The following is a 12,659-nucleotide window of genomic DNA, read 5'->3' as shown; positions in this document are numbered from 1 at the left end:
GGGGCGGGCGGGGTGGGGGGGAAGCAGGCTCCCTCCTGAGCAGAGAGCCCGAAGTGGGACTCAATCCCAGGACCCTGGGATCATGACCTGAGCCGAAGGCAGAGGCTTTAACCCACTGAGCCACCCAGGCGCCCCAATATATGTGTATGTTTTATGTATATAAGTGTGGACACACCGGTGTTTGTATATGCTTACGTCTGTTGATGTCTACAGAAGATACCCTTTCTTCCTTGCACAAAGGAGGCATATTTCATACCAGCTTTTCAAGTGAACGCTGTCCTAGGAGCCATTCCACACCAGTTCAGAGACTGTCTTCTTCCTTTCCTCTGGGGCGGCAGAGCACAAGGCACCTTCATAAGGGGTGGTCTATGAGTGGGTCCCCGCCCTGCATGTCCGTTACCAGCCTTGGTCTGTGCGTGAGCTGTGGATAGAGCCGCTATTCTGACCATGCCGTGTTTCCTCCCCAGAAAGGAACGAGTGGGGCTGTGCTGCTGGCCGGCTCCTCGCCCTTAAATCTGCTGTCTGCATCCTACAAGCCTGGCAGCCCGAAACTGCCCGGAGCCGTGAACTCCAGCTCCCTGGGGATCATCTCCCAGTTTCCCCTCCATGTGCTCTCCTTCAGCGCCGAGTCCTCTGCCAAAGCAGGGGTTTCCAAGGATGCCATCGTCACGGGTCCTGCCCCTGGGACATTCCACCACGGCCTCAACCATAGTAAGTGCTGCTTTCCTCTCTCCTCACGCTGGAGGGACAGAAGGTTCCCCAGTGCCTGTGCCATGAAGAACTGACGAGTTCTGTTGTCATGTGCTGGGTTCCTGTGTTTGTCTGGTGTGCGACCACGGGCAGCGTTCCTGGGAAACATGCTGAGCACCCCCTCCCCTTGGTGTTCTCACCCAGAACTGGTCCAGTTAGGTTGTCTGGGCTCTCAACCACCGAAGCAGCTTTTCTGTTCCTGTCTTCAATGTGTGTGTTTTGTTCTTTTCTCCCCTCCCGTTTTCTCTCAGGTCTCCTGGCTGGCTTGCACTCCAGCCCACCCCGTGCAGCGCCTCTCCCACACGCTGCCGTGTCTACCCACATCCCGCAGAGTCTGCCAGGTAATTGCCAGGTGATCAGAGTGCCATGCACCCCATACGCCATTGTGCTCCCCACCCATTAGATGCCTTGTCCGCTGCCAGGGAGTTCAGTGTCTTCAGCTTGTTGTTACTGTGTTGTCCTGGTTTGTCCTTCAAGGCTGTGGCTCTTTGGGTACTCACTGACTTAGGCTTCCACTTTGAGATTTCCTCTCGTTCTGCACTTCAAACTGCTACTGGGTCCCCCTTACCCGCTGTGATCACAGGGGAGGTTGTAATGTCCTGTGTTCGATGCAGGGGAATTCCCTTAGCTAAAGTTGGTACTCACATCAGTGCTAATATCCAGGGGCTAATTGGGGCACAGAAAGGCCTTTACATTTAAACTGCTGCACCTTTCGTGTGCTGTCAGCTAAGCTTTAAGTGAAAGGGAGGCCCAACAGCAGCAAGGCGACAGGGGCTCGGTCTTAGGAGGAACCCTAACCTGTGATGCTACCATATGTGCCAGAGAGGAGGATCTTCCAGTTAAGTTCAGTGTGAAGGTAGACGTTAGGGAACACAGCAGGACCCGGGACAGCATTCTTTTTCTTCTCCTGCTTCTCATCTCTGTAGACGGGCAGATTTCAGAAAGGGGTAGGTATTGCCGCAAGGCGGCAGCACAGATGCCCGGCTGGCACCTTCACAGTAAGTGATGGGCCTTGCCCTGTGCTGGAGCATGATTCTTAAAGACACCTAATGGGATGCTGGTGGGAAGCCTCCCGGGATCTTGGTTCTGGCCTACTGCTCTTCTTACTACTCTAGACCTGTTCCAGAGAGGACCAGGGAGGCCGCGTCAGTCACGGCACACCCATTCTTCAGGAAGCTGAGTCTGCGTAGCCCTGGTGCACAGGTGCCGGGCTGGGAGTGAGACAGGGGGCTTGCCTGGCTAGACATGCCTGTGGCCGACACCTCCCAAGTCTGTGTCTGTCTCCAGATTTGCTGTGGGTCTCTGGCCCCTGGGTCCCGAGGCTGATGCATTCCTGGCGAGCGCCAGAGGCTGTCTGGGCATAAGAATGGATTGACAATTGTCAAGATGAAAATTTTGCTGCTTTAGAGGAAGGAACCAAGGTGCTAAGCCTGTATGAACAGTGACTCCATTTTCCTCCAGAGAAGCTGTAGCTCAGTGAACTTAACTCTGCAAACTGGTGGCTGCTGTAGTAGTAGCTAAGAGGATAACGTGGGGGGGGGGGGGGTCCACAGAGCCACCTGGGTGAGAGTGTGTGGTTTGAAAGATGGCACTGCCTCTGCTTGATTTCAGGCATGTCACACTTCCAAACAAACAAAATAATCGAAGAGCCATTGGAAACATGACTGTTGGCCTGTGGTATTTTCAACAGTCAAAGGAAAGCACTTAGACTATCTCTGTCTCCTTTAGCCCTTCTTCATGTTGGAGGATTCTACCGAGTGGTTGCAAATGAAAAGCTGCCGGCTTATTTCAGCTGTGTGCTTTGCTTTCTTTCCCGCAGACTCAGAATGCTAGCGCCTTGGAACTTGTCTTTGTAGGGCCCGAGGGCTTTGCTGCTGAGAGCGCTCCCTGCTGCTTGGGCGGAGTCCCGCGCGCCAGGGGGTGGCGGCGGCGGCGGGGAATGCAAGCGGCTCTGTCACAGAGCTCAGGGTGCCGTGCACACCGCGAGCCGCTGCAAGTGGCTGTGCCCTCCATCTCTGCCGCGGGATTTTGGGCTCATTGGAGCCTTAGAACACAACAGCATTCGGGGGCTTTTGCTATTTGAGTGAGCTCCTTGAGGTTTTGTTCTTTCCGCCCTTTTAAGGGAATCAGAGATCCTGAAAGACTTGTGTTTTTTGCTTACTCTTTTCCAGACGCTTCTCAGCTTCATGGAAAGGGGCCCGGTGTACCACGGAAATTATGACCTCTTCAGAGGAGAGGCCCAGCTCACTTATGTCTGGGCGGAAGCTGAACAAGTAGGTCTCAGAAACTGGATAATCACTATGCTCGTTCTGCCGATTGGTTTTCTTCTGGAGAAGGTGTGAGTGCTAAGTGGAGCGTCTCTTGGCACCGTGATGTGCCTTCTGTTAGGGGAGCAGCCCTGGGCTTCTCCGGAGGCACTGACTGGCCTGGTGCTGTGGGCTCTGTGGCTCTGTCGTGGACAATCGTTGGAGGGGCAGCTCTGGGCTAGGGTGCGCGCTGGGTCATGTACGATGCTCTGGTGTCAGGGCGGAGCAGTTGGCACACACGCTTTAAATCCGCCTGACCCCTGGCATTTGGTCAGAGTAGCTCCTGGTGCCCTAGGGGTCCGGGACTCCTGGCTACAGCAGGATCCCTGAATGGTCATGGTGTCCATCCCATCCTCAGGCTGTGTGCTCAACAGGACAAAAACCCAGGCTGATACGCAGCTGGGAGACTTACCTTGTTTTTTTAGAAAAATACTCAGAACATCTAACGTGTGCTCATCATGGTGGGGGCCAGCTTCTCTGCTGAACATGACAATGAAGCTCTTTCAGAGAAAAGACCTTTGTAGATTCAACAGTTGTGACAGGATTTTTAAAGACACTTATTTTGGTCCAGATTTCGTCATTACCATTAACGCATTGGATAGAATGGGACTGCTTTTCGCATGTCGTATTATAGTAAGACATAATTCCAGTGCCTTTTTGGTGGAGCAGAATTAGACACACGTCCATTCAGCCCTCTGAGTGGATCTCAGATGAAGACTTTTTTAAAAGATATGTCTGTATTTAAGACATAGCCAGTTTGAGTTTTTTACAGTTGCACATCATAATCTGTGCCGTCCTGACTTGAAGGTCATCTGGGCCCCCAAATCCCAGGTCCCAATACAGCCAGGGCCCCCATTTTGTTTTTTCAAAGTTCATACAGGTGGACTGCAGAGCCCCAAAGCCCTTTAGCTCTTGGAGGGCCAAGGATATGAGGGGTTCCAAGTCTCAAGACATTCCAGTTTGTTTTATTTAGAAACCGTTCTCAGGCAGAGCTGCAGGAACAGACCTTTGTGAAGCATCTGCCATGTAGAAACAGGCCTCGCCGTCCCAGAGCGCTTCCGGCAGCAGGGCTGTGTGTTGACCTAAGGGTGGCGCGCCCATGAGCTTGGCGAGTGCGTCAGAGACAGACTAGGACCGCGACCCCGGAGCGCACTCAGCCCGTGGCTGCTTCACAAGGATGGTGAGGGCACTTGCCTGTCCTGTGAAGTATGTGCCACAAGGGTGTCTGAACTGACTGCTTCGGCTAAGTGATCGCAGATATGGAGAGTTCTCCGCCTCCTCAGAATGTGCACCTGTGTGGAGACACAGGCTGCTCTCTTGGTTCCTGCCTTCCAGGGTACAGTGCTCAGTAACTCCCAGTTCATGCAGAGGTTTGCCTGGTTGCCAGCGGAGCAACACCTCTGTCAGCTGTCCGGCTAGGCCTCTGCTGTTTGTTTTTTTTTTTTCCTCCCCCCCCCCTTTTTTTTTTAAATAACGTAAGAACCAACATGTGTTTTACATCGGGCTAGAGTGGATTCCTTCCCTTCATTATATCTATTTTTTGCAACTTGGGTTTCCAGTTTGTTTACAGAATAGTCTTAGGTAGTAGCAAAAGAGCCAAAGAAGAGATTTGTATTGCTGAGCTCAGCCGCGCAGAGGCCGCCCGTGAACACTGAGCAGTGGGAACTCTCCAGGCTTCTCCACCCGGAACACCCGAGGTCCCTTCCCTGCAGCACTCCCTTCTCCCCGTGTACCATTGAGTGTGCAGCTGGAGCAGAGTACCCTCATTTTTAGGAATCTAGTGATGCCTCTTGCCTCAGGGAAACGTTTCTTTGATGGGGAGTTTATGAGATTTCTTTTTCTTGTTTATGCTTTATTTGTGGTAATGAAAGAGTGAATGACTTTCACAGCCATGGCCGGGCAGACCGGCAGGCAGAGCGGGCTCCGGGGCCGGGGGCTGCGGGGCTGCCCTCGGTGCGGCCAGCTGCTCCTGAGGTGTGAGAGGGGCTGTGGCTTTTGTGCGGCGCGACTTTGTTGGTGTGGGGGTTGGTGTGGAAATTGTTAATCTTGTATAAAGCAACTCAATAAATTGTTTCAAGGTTTCCAGAACATTGTTTCTCATTCTCTTTACCTTTTTTGCAACTAATTCTCCTTCCCCTAGGAGCTGGTAGATGTGGAATATCCATTTTGGCCAAAAGCCAAGAGTGAGCAAGGGAAATAATAAGCCTCACGTGCAAAAGAAGAAGACACACTATGGAGTTAGAATGAAGCCACCAGGTTTTTATTTTTGCACTATAAATAGAGTTCCTTAGTCCCATTTTCTTACATAATACATGAGATAACAGAGAACCTAAAATTCTTTTGGTGAAAAATCAAGTGTATAGTTAGTATACCTAAATACCAGTGAGCTAGTAAGAAGACTTGTAAGGCACTGAAACTAAGGCTAACAGCAACGCAGTTCTTTATGAAAATACTTTAATTTCAGAACCACAACACCTTGCAGTTCTTTATGAAAATACTTTAATTTCAGAACCACAACACCTTATCTGATGGTACATTTTCCTCGGACAGTCTGGCTGACAGTTTACCTTCACTCGAGTGCTGAAGGCCAGGCGCTGTTCTGGCTGCTTTGCAGCTTTTCTGGCTTAGAACCTGGATCTCTCACCAGGAGGCCTCTGACAGAAAGTCTGCTGTCAGCCAGAACCCAGAGTGGGCATTCGAATGCAGGTCAGCCCCCCAGAGGGGCCCAGTCCTTTGATGTAGGGAAAGGTGTCAGGGAGGGAGGCCTTTTTGCCCGAGAGTCCCCCTACCTGGGGTGTGAAAGCCGGTCCTCGGGAGTGGGCTTGTCTGTCGCAGTCGTCATGTGTCATGTGCTTTAGTAGTTTTTCGGATTGCTTCCAGATGTCACACGAGGAGACTACTGATGGAAGTGTGTAGGAAAAGGGACAGAAGAGGGGCATTGTGGTTGTCTGATCATCAGAGGATGAAGTGGTCCCTCCCCCAGGTTGAGTGACAGCGAGGGCTTGAGGGACATGCTCAGCTCTGCACAGGTCAGCAGCCTGCACAGGGCCAGGGAGAAGACGCGGTGGCATAGGGTAGGCTTCTGAGAAGACGAAGGGCCAGGCTGTGCCTACTTCTGCCCAGACACCAGGACAGCCAGCTCCTGGATGGACATATCCTTGTTGACGTAGCGGTCGTACTGAGCTGGGGTCAGCCTTCCTTTCTGCAGGGCCTCTTCGATGGAGAACTTCCTGCCAGACTTCCTGTCGTGGATCACGGAGGACTCTCCGGTAGGACCCTTCACTGATATTTCCTCCCAGTCACACTCCTGGCTCCGGAGTTTGACAAACATGTTCCAGTCAATGAGACCGGCCCGGTGGGCTTCCTCCGGGGACAGCTCCCGGCCTGTGTCGGGGTCGATGACCACAATGGAGCGCCGCAGGTGGTTCTCCCTCTGCTCCCTCTTGACGGCCACGGAGCCCAGGCGCTTCTGCAGCTCATCGATCTCGAGGTCTTTGTCTTTGGAGAGCCTCTTGAGGTCGTCCAGTTCTCTCTCCAGGGACCACAGTCTGGAGTCCAGGTTCGTCCCAGAGTCCGCCGTCGTCATGTTTCTCAGGTCTCGTGTTTCTGTTGACGCCATTTCAATTTCTGACTGGAGCCGCCGGGTCTCAAGCTGCAGGCTTTGCCGCTCCAGCTGCAGCCTGTGGTTCTCTTCCCTCAGGAAGTCCAGCTCCTTGGAGGACTTGGAGTTGTAGAACTCCAGCTCCGACAGCTTGGCTTCCAGCCGGCTCACCTCCGCGTCCAGGTCCCTCTTGCTCCGGCTCTCCTCCTCCAGGCTGCTCTTGAGCTTCCGGATCTCTTGCTCCGTGTCGCCCTTGTCCACCTGGATGCTTTCGGAGAAGACCACCTTCTCCTTGACCTCCATCTGCTCCAGGTTCACTAGCTTCTTCTTCAGGGTCTCCAGCTCACTCTCCAGGACCTGCCGCCGGTGCCGCTCTTCCTCCAGCTGGACCTGGAGCAGAGAGTGTTCTCTGGCCTGCTGGGGGTCCTGCTGCAGCACCACCTTCTGCTTGAGGGTCACCTTCTCCCGGGCCTCCCCCTCCTCCTTCTCCAGGTCGGCCAGCCGCTGCTTCAGGCGCTGCACCTCCAGCTCGGCCTCCCTGCGCGCCTGCCTCTCGCGTTCCAGCTCCTCCAGCTGCCGTTCGAGCTCCGCGCGCCTGCGCTGCAGCCGCCGCAGCTCCCCGCGGAGGTTGTCGATCTGGCGCAGCTCCACGTCGATGCTCTCGGTGAAGGCGTTCACCTCCGCGCGCAGGCTGGGCTCCTCCTCGTACCTGACCACCTCCTGCTGGACCACCTTCTCCCTCACCTGGGACAGCTCCTCCTGCTTCTGCCTGACCTTCTCCTCCTGGGAGGCCCTCTCCCTTTCCAGATCCACCTGTTTCTTCTGTTCCTCTGAGAGCCTGGCACGCAAGGACTGCACTTCCTCTTTGGTCTGGGGGTCTTCCTGGAACTGGAGGATCTCCTGGACCACCTCCTTGGTCTGCACCTGGGGTTTGGTGTCCTTCAGGGACTGGATCTCTTGCTTCAGCTGGTAGATTTCCAAATCACACCTTTCAATGAGTCTGGTCTTGTCCACAATCTCCTCCCGGAGCCTCTGAAGCTCCTTCTCCATCTCAGGGTCGGTCTTGTACTTGATGACTTCCTTCGTCACCTCCTTGACCTCTACCTGGGGGCCCCGCCTCCGGAGCGCCTCCAGCTCGCTCTGGTAGCTCTTCAGCTGTTCCTCGGCCGCCCGGTACTTGCGCTCCTGCTCCACGAGCTCCAGGCGGAGGTCGGCCACTTCCCGCTCTGCCTCGGGGTCTGGCCGGACGATTTCCCGCACCTTCTCCTGCACCAGCACTCGGGCGTTTTCCTCCTCCAAGGCCCAAATCTTGCGGAGCAGCTCTGTCTTCTCCCTCTGGTTGGCGCGAGCCTTGGCCTCCTCATCCTCATACTGGCGTTTGAGGTCGCTGACCTCCCTCTCGGTTGCCACATCCTTTTCCACCTTGAGCACCTCCTTCACGGTGATCTTGCCCTCCGCCATGGCCCGCTCCTTCTCCAGCCTCTTGAGCTTGTCCTGGAGGAAGGCCAGTTCCTCCTCGCGCTCCTCCCGGAGCTTGCCCTCCCGCCGCTGGGCCTCCCGCAGCTGCTGGTACTCCGCCTCCAGCTGGGGGTCACTCTGCAGCTTCACCACCTCCTTCTCGGTGACCTTCTCCTGTGCCCGGTTCTTCTCCTCCGCCAGGGCCGCGACGCGCTGCTGCAGGAGGGCCACCTCTGCTTCCCGGGTGCCTTTCTGCCGCCGCAGCTCCTCCAGCTCCTCCCTCAGCTTCAGGACCTCGTCCGCCTGGGCTCTGTCTGGCTCGATGCGCAGCACCTCCTTGACCACGTACTCCTGCCCCCCGTCCCCCGTCTCCTGCTCCAGCGCGCGCAGCCGCCGCCGCAGCGCCTCCAGCTCCTCCTGCAGCTGCTGGTTCTTGTGCTGCTCCTCGCCCAGGCTCCGCTGCATCTGCTGAAGGCTCTCCTCCAGGGCAGGGTCTGGCACCTTCTTCAGCACTTCCTTCTTCACCACCGCTTCCTGGGGGCTCCGCTGCTTCAGAGTCTGGATTTCTTCCTGAGCACTCTTGACCTCCTTCTCCAGCTGCTGCCGCCGCTCGATCTCCTCATCCAGCTCCTTTTGAACCTTCCACGTCTCGTCCGCTGTGGAGCCCGGTGCGCTCCCTTGCAGGCTCTCATGGCTCGCACCCACCTCCGGCTGCTGAGGAGAAGACAGTGCGTGGTTACAGCCGGACACTCTGCCCGGCCCGTTCCGGCCTGGTTAGAGCGCACCTCGGTCACCTATGATGTACAGGTCAGACTGGTGGTCCCGTGACCCCCAAGGCTCCCTCGGTGCTGAGGTCACTGGAGTTCTAGGGTTACTTTTGAAAATGGTAAAAACAAGTGGTTTTTTTAAAGTGATAAAGTATTTTTCAGCCAAAGAGCATGAAGTGAAACTACAGCCTGCTACCTGCCTCCACTTGTGTTCCCAGAGGCTGTGGGGCGTCTTGGAGACGTACATCTGTCCCACACCGATGGCTGTCGCCTGTTCTGCACTTAGTAGGGACAGCGAATTCCACAGTGGTGCTACTTCATTTTCCACTGTGTGGCCGGACAGACGCGGGCTTCTGAAAATAAGCGACCTGCTCCTGGGCACTCAGCACATGTTTGGTGGATGGCACGCTTGTCGCATTCATGTCAGCAGAAGCATTGGCCGGGGCCAGTACTTGGCCTCGTGCTATCCAGCCATGTTAGCAAGGGACACTGCCACCAGCTCACAGACGGTTTCTTGGAAACAGAATGAGCCTTCTCACCTGCTGGCATAGTGTTGAGCAAAATGTCTTACTAAGAGGGGCGCCTAGGTGGCTTAGTGGGATGAACAGCCGACTTTTAATTTCGGCGTAGGTGGTGTTCTCGGGGTTGTGGGATTGGGCTTCGAGCTGTGTGAGGAGTCTGCTTGGGATTCTCTCTCCCCCTCTCCTCTGCCCTTCTCCTTTCTCTTTCTTGCCCTAAAATGAAATCTTAAAAGAAAAAAACATCTAAGAAGATCCATTACCTGTCTCAGGAGACTCAGAGCAAACTCCAGATTCTGCAGCCTCTGTCTGTTGATGGCATTAACTTCTGTGAACTTGGCAGCAAGAGCCGCTTCCTACAGGAGAGTCAGCAAACAGGAGTCAACAGACTAAGCCAGAGTGAGCTGAACAGTGTTTGCAAAGTCTGAAATTTGGGGACAGTGGGTGGCTTCTGGCCTCTTGCTACCTGGAGCTGGACTGTAGTCTGAGCTGGTAGAAAAACTGGATTTAGAGGGAGAAGCCTAAGTCCCCGCCTCTGTGCCCTAATGTTCTCGTGTGTAGAAGGAGTATCAGCCCTCTGTCCGTGTGTACTTAGGAGGGGTAAAGTGGGAGCCTCCCAAATGCACGGCTCTGGCCCAGATGCCTCCAGCAGCCTTTCCAGGTAGATCAGCGTTCCAGCCCGAGAACAAGCTCATTATCTTTTCTTACTGAGCACGTTAGCTCCCAGGAGGGCTTCTCAGGCCCGTCTCCCTATTGGGTGTCCGTCTCCGAGGCGCCGGCAGCCCGCAGAGCTCACCTCTTCCCTCACTTTGGCAGCAGGGGACTGGAGCCTGGCTCTCTTGCTCACATGGCTGCTTCTTCCATTCTCCAGATCAAGAAGGGACCTTAGCTTCTCTGCTTCTAACTCGTAGTCCTGGGTGAGAGAGAGATGGGGCAGGGGGGCAAGGGCAGCGGAGTCCGAACCGTTGTGCCCCTTGCAGCGGCCGGCAGAGGGCTGCACAGCTGCACCACTGGCCCGGAGGTCGTGAGAACCATCGATCCACCAGCAGCACCAAGCTGTGTCCCTGAACAACCTAGGACACAACCAAAAGTGCCCGCACTTGCCCCTCGCGACCCCCCCAGCAGTCCCTCCGTCCCGCGCGCGGTGCTCTGCTGCAGCACCTCCTGATCCTCCTCCCCTGTCAGTGTGATGACTCTAATCCAGCAAGTGGGGGAAGGAGAACGTACCTGGCTGCTTCTCTGCTGTCCGCCATTTTGGGGATTTCTAGTTTCTCTTTTGCTTTTGTAAATAATGCCGTTAGAGTGATTTTGTTGATCTTCCATTGTTGTTGTTTGGTAATTTTTCCCTTGAGGATAAATTCTCCCTGTGTACTGCTCTGAGTAGTAGAAATCCCTTTTCTGGTGGTGTCTGATACCCAAGGTCGTGCCAGTTGACAGGAGGCCCGCCGGGCCCGGCCCGGGGCGTCCCTGTGCAGTGCACATGGTGGGAAGAGGCTCACCTTGACAGCTTGCTGGTACTGCTGGGAGTGCGCACAGACTGTGTGGACTTCCTCCTCCCTTCTTGCTATCTCATCTAGCAGGTTCTGTAAAACAACAGAGACTTTAAACATTAAATTGGAAAACAAACAAACAAACAAAAAAAAACCAAAAAAAAAAAAACAACCCAGCTTGACAGAGGAGCTGGATTCCTTAAATCTGACACTCTTCCTCTGTAGCACAAAGTGTAATGAATGGCTTCCTTGTGGACAGCTGTTTGTCACAGAAGGCAGTTCTCCAGCCCTATGAAGAAGGGCCAGGAGGAGAATGGTGTTTGCCCGGAAACCAGTGTTTATTGAGTGCTTGGAAACGTCAGGCACTGTTCTCCTACCTTGCTTGGATTATCTCATTTAATCTTCCAGCCACCCTGTGAGGGAAGCACCATCACCCTCTCCAGTGGAGGAGGACACCAAGGCACAGGGAGGTTCAGTGACTTGCCCATGGGGACACAGCTCTTAGGAGTAGAACGTGGCTTTGAATCTAGGCTGTTGGGGTCCCATGTCCCTTGTCCCTGAGTCCAAGATTGCTGCCTTCCAAGGAACCAGCACTCTGAACTCTGGACACGGACGGGACCTTTCACCACAAGTGCTCCCCTTACGGAACTATGACCGTTTGCTCAGCCACCCTGCTCGGACGGTCCACGCCGGGCCAGGCCCCGTGCTGGGCACCGAGGAAGGAGTGAGACTGCTCTCATTCTCATAGTTAGGTTCTGGGGCCAGGCAGGGCCAAGGTCCCTTGAAGACACAGCTCTGCCAGGCCTTTGCCCTCCTCCTATTGGGGCAGGCGGCAGCCACTGCCTGGGTCCCTTCCGAGCACCCCGTGCCACCACAGGCCTATGAACACAGAGGCAGCTGCCCTACCTTCTGATTCTTCAGCTTGGTCTCCATCTGGCTGAGGCTGTCGGTCTCCTGGGGCTCATAGCTGGGGATGTGGGACAAGAACTGGAGCACGTGGTCGCAGCTGCTGCGGTAGTCCTCATACGCGGCCTTGGCGCTCTGCAGGCTCTGGGCCCTATTGAGACAAAGCCCGTCAGGCCTCTGCCACCGTCAGCGGGTGCTGCCTATACTTTCTCAAAGAAGTTCTCTCCACTCATTGTTTACAAGCAGGAGGGATCAAGTATAATCCAACAAAACCTAGACACTCCCCAAAAAGAGGGTGGTTAATGAAATTACGGAACGTTAACTTGGAATACACTGCGGCCTCTGTCAAGGACAGGTAGGTCCAGGCTTACTGACCAGCAGAGACGCCCATGGGGTATTATAGGACCTCAGTAACCCACAAGTCTAAGGAGAAACCCCAGGAGACACTAGGAAACCTGAACTTACTATAAATAAAAACATTAACATTTGTGGGACGCAGCAAAAGCCATGCTTATAGGGAAATACGCAATTTTCAGTGCTTTTATTGGAAAAGGAGGAAGCGCTCAACAATGGAGAAAAAATAAATTAAAGCTAATACCAGCAGGAAATGGTTAAGAACAGATGCCACTGGAAGAGGAGACCAAACAGGAGAGAAAAGGACTGAAACCAAAGCTAGTTCCTTAAAATGGTCAGTGAATTGATGAGCCTCCCCATGGTCAGGAAGGTCAGGAAGGAAAAAGAATACGTAAATAAAAGAGAAAAGGTAAAACATCGGGAATGAGGGAGGGGACATCCCCTCAGGTCCTGGAAGCAATGAAAGAATAATGTTATTAGGGACAATTTTATGTTCGTCGATTCACCCA

At 54.4% G+C, this 12,659-nt stretch overlaps 2 protein-coding genes across 9 annotated transcripts in view; one reads left to right on the top strand and one right to left on the bottom strand.

The window, feature by feature from the left end:
* The window catches only part of LOC111156017 (ubinuclein 1), a 39,659-nt gene extending 34,521 nt beyond the window's left edge, over nucleotides 1–5,138 (top strand). For 4 of the 8 annotated variants that reach the window (XM_022516552.1, XM_022516556.1, XM_022516559.1 and 1 more), the window contains exons 16-18: nucleotides 468–711; nucleotides 1,002–1,091; nucleotides 2,922–5,138. In XM_022516552.1, the coding sequence (XP_022372260.1) occupies nucleotides 468–711; nucleotides 1,002–1,091; nucleotides 2,922–2,971 (384 nt within the window). In that variant the 3' untranslated portion in view covers nucleotides 2,972–5,138. Of the gene's footprint in view, nucleotides 1–467; nucleotides 712–1,001; nucleotides 1,092–2,921 lie in introns of those variants that run through there. The other 4 variants (XM_022516554.1, XM_022516557.1, XM_022516558.1 and 1 more) reach the window with 2 other exon arrangements.
* Nucleotides 5,139–5,300: 162 nt separating this feature from the next.
* Nucleotides 5,301–12,659, bottom strand: part of LOC111156065 (periplakin) — a 44,912-nt gene continuing 37,553 nt past the window's right edge. The window contains exons 18-23 of the mRNA XM_022516652.1: nucleotides 11,797–11,947; nucleotides 10,900–10,983; nucleotides 10,197–10,313; nucleotides 9,664–9,756; nucleotides 5,577–8,829; nucleotides 5,301–5,531 (exon numbers count right to left, since the gene is read on the bottom strand). Coding sequence (XP_022372360.1) covers nucleotides 6,166–8,829; nucleotides 9,664–9,756; nucleotides 10,197–10,313; nucleotides 10,900–10,983; nucleotides 11,797–11,947 — 3,109 coding nt within the window. The 3' untranslated portion in view covers nucleotides 5,301–5,531; nucleotides 5,577–6,165. The remainder of the gene's footprint in view (nucleotides 5,532–5,576; nucleotides 8,830–9,663; nucleotides 9,757–10,196; nucleotides 10,314–10,899; nucleotides 10,984–11,796; nucleotides 11,948–12,659) is intronic.

The sequence above is a fragment of the Enhydra lutris genome, unplaced genomic scaffold, assembly GCF_002288905.1.
Source record: "Enhydra lutris kenyoni isolate GAN:26980312 unplaced genomic scaffold, ASM228890v2 scaffoldscaffold45, whole genome shotgun sequence".
Classification (NCBI taxonomy): domain Eukaryota; kingdom Metazoa; phylum Chordata; class Mammalia; order Carnivora; family Mustelidae; genus Enhydra; species Enhydra lutris.
This window is presented reverse-complemented; position numbering and strand designations above follow the sequence as displayed.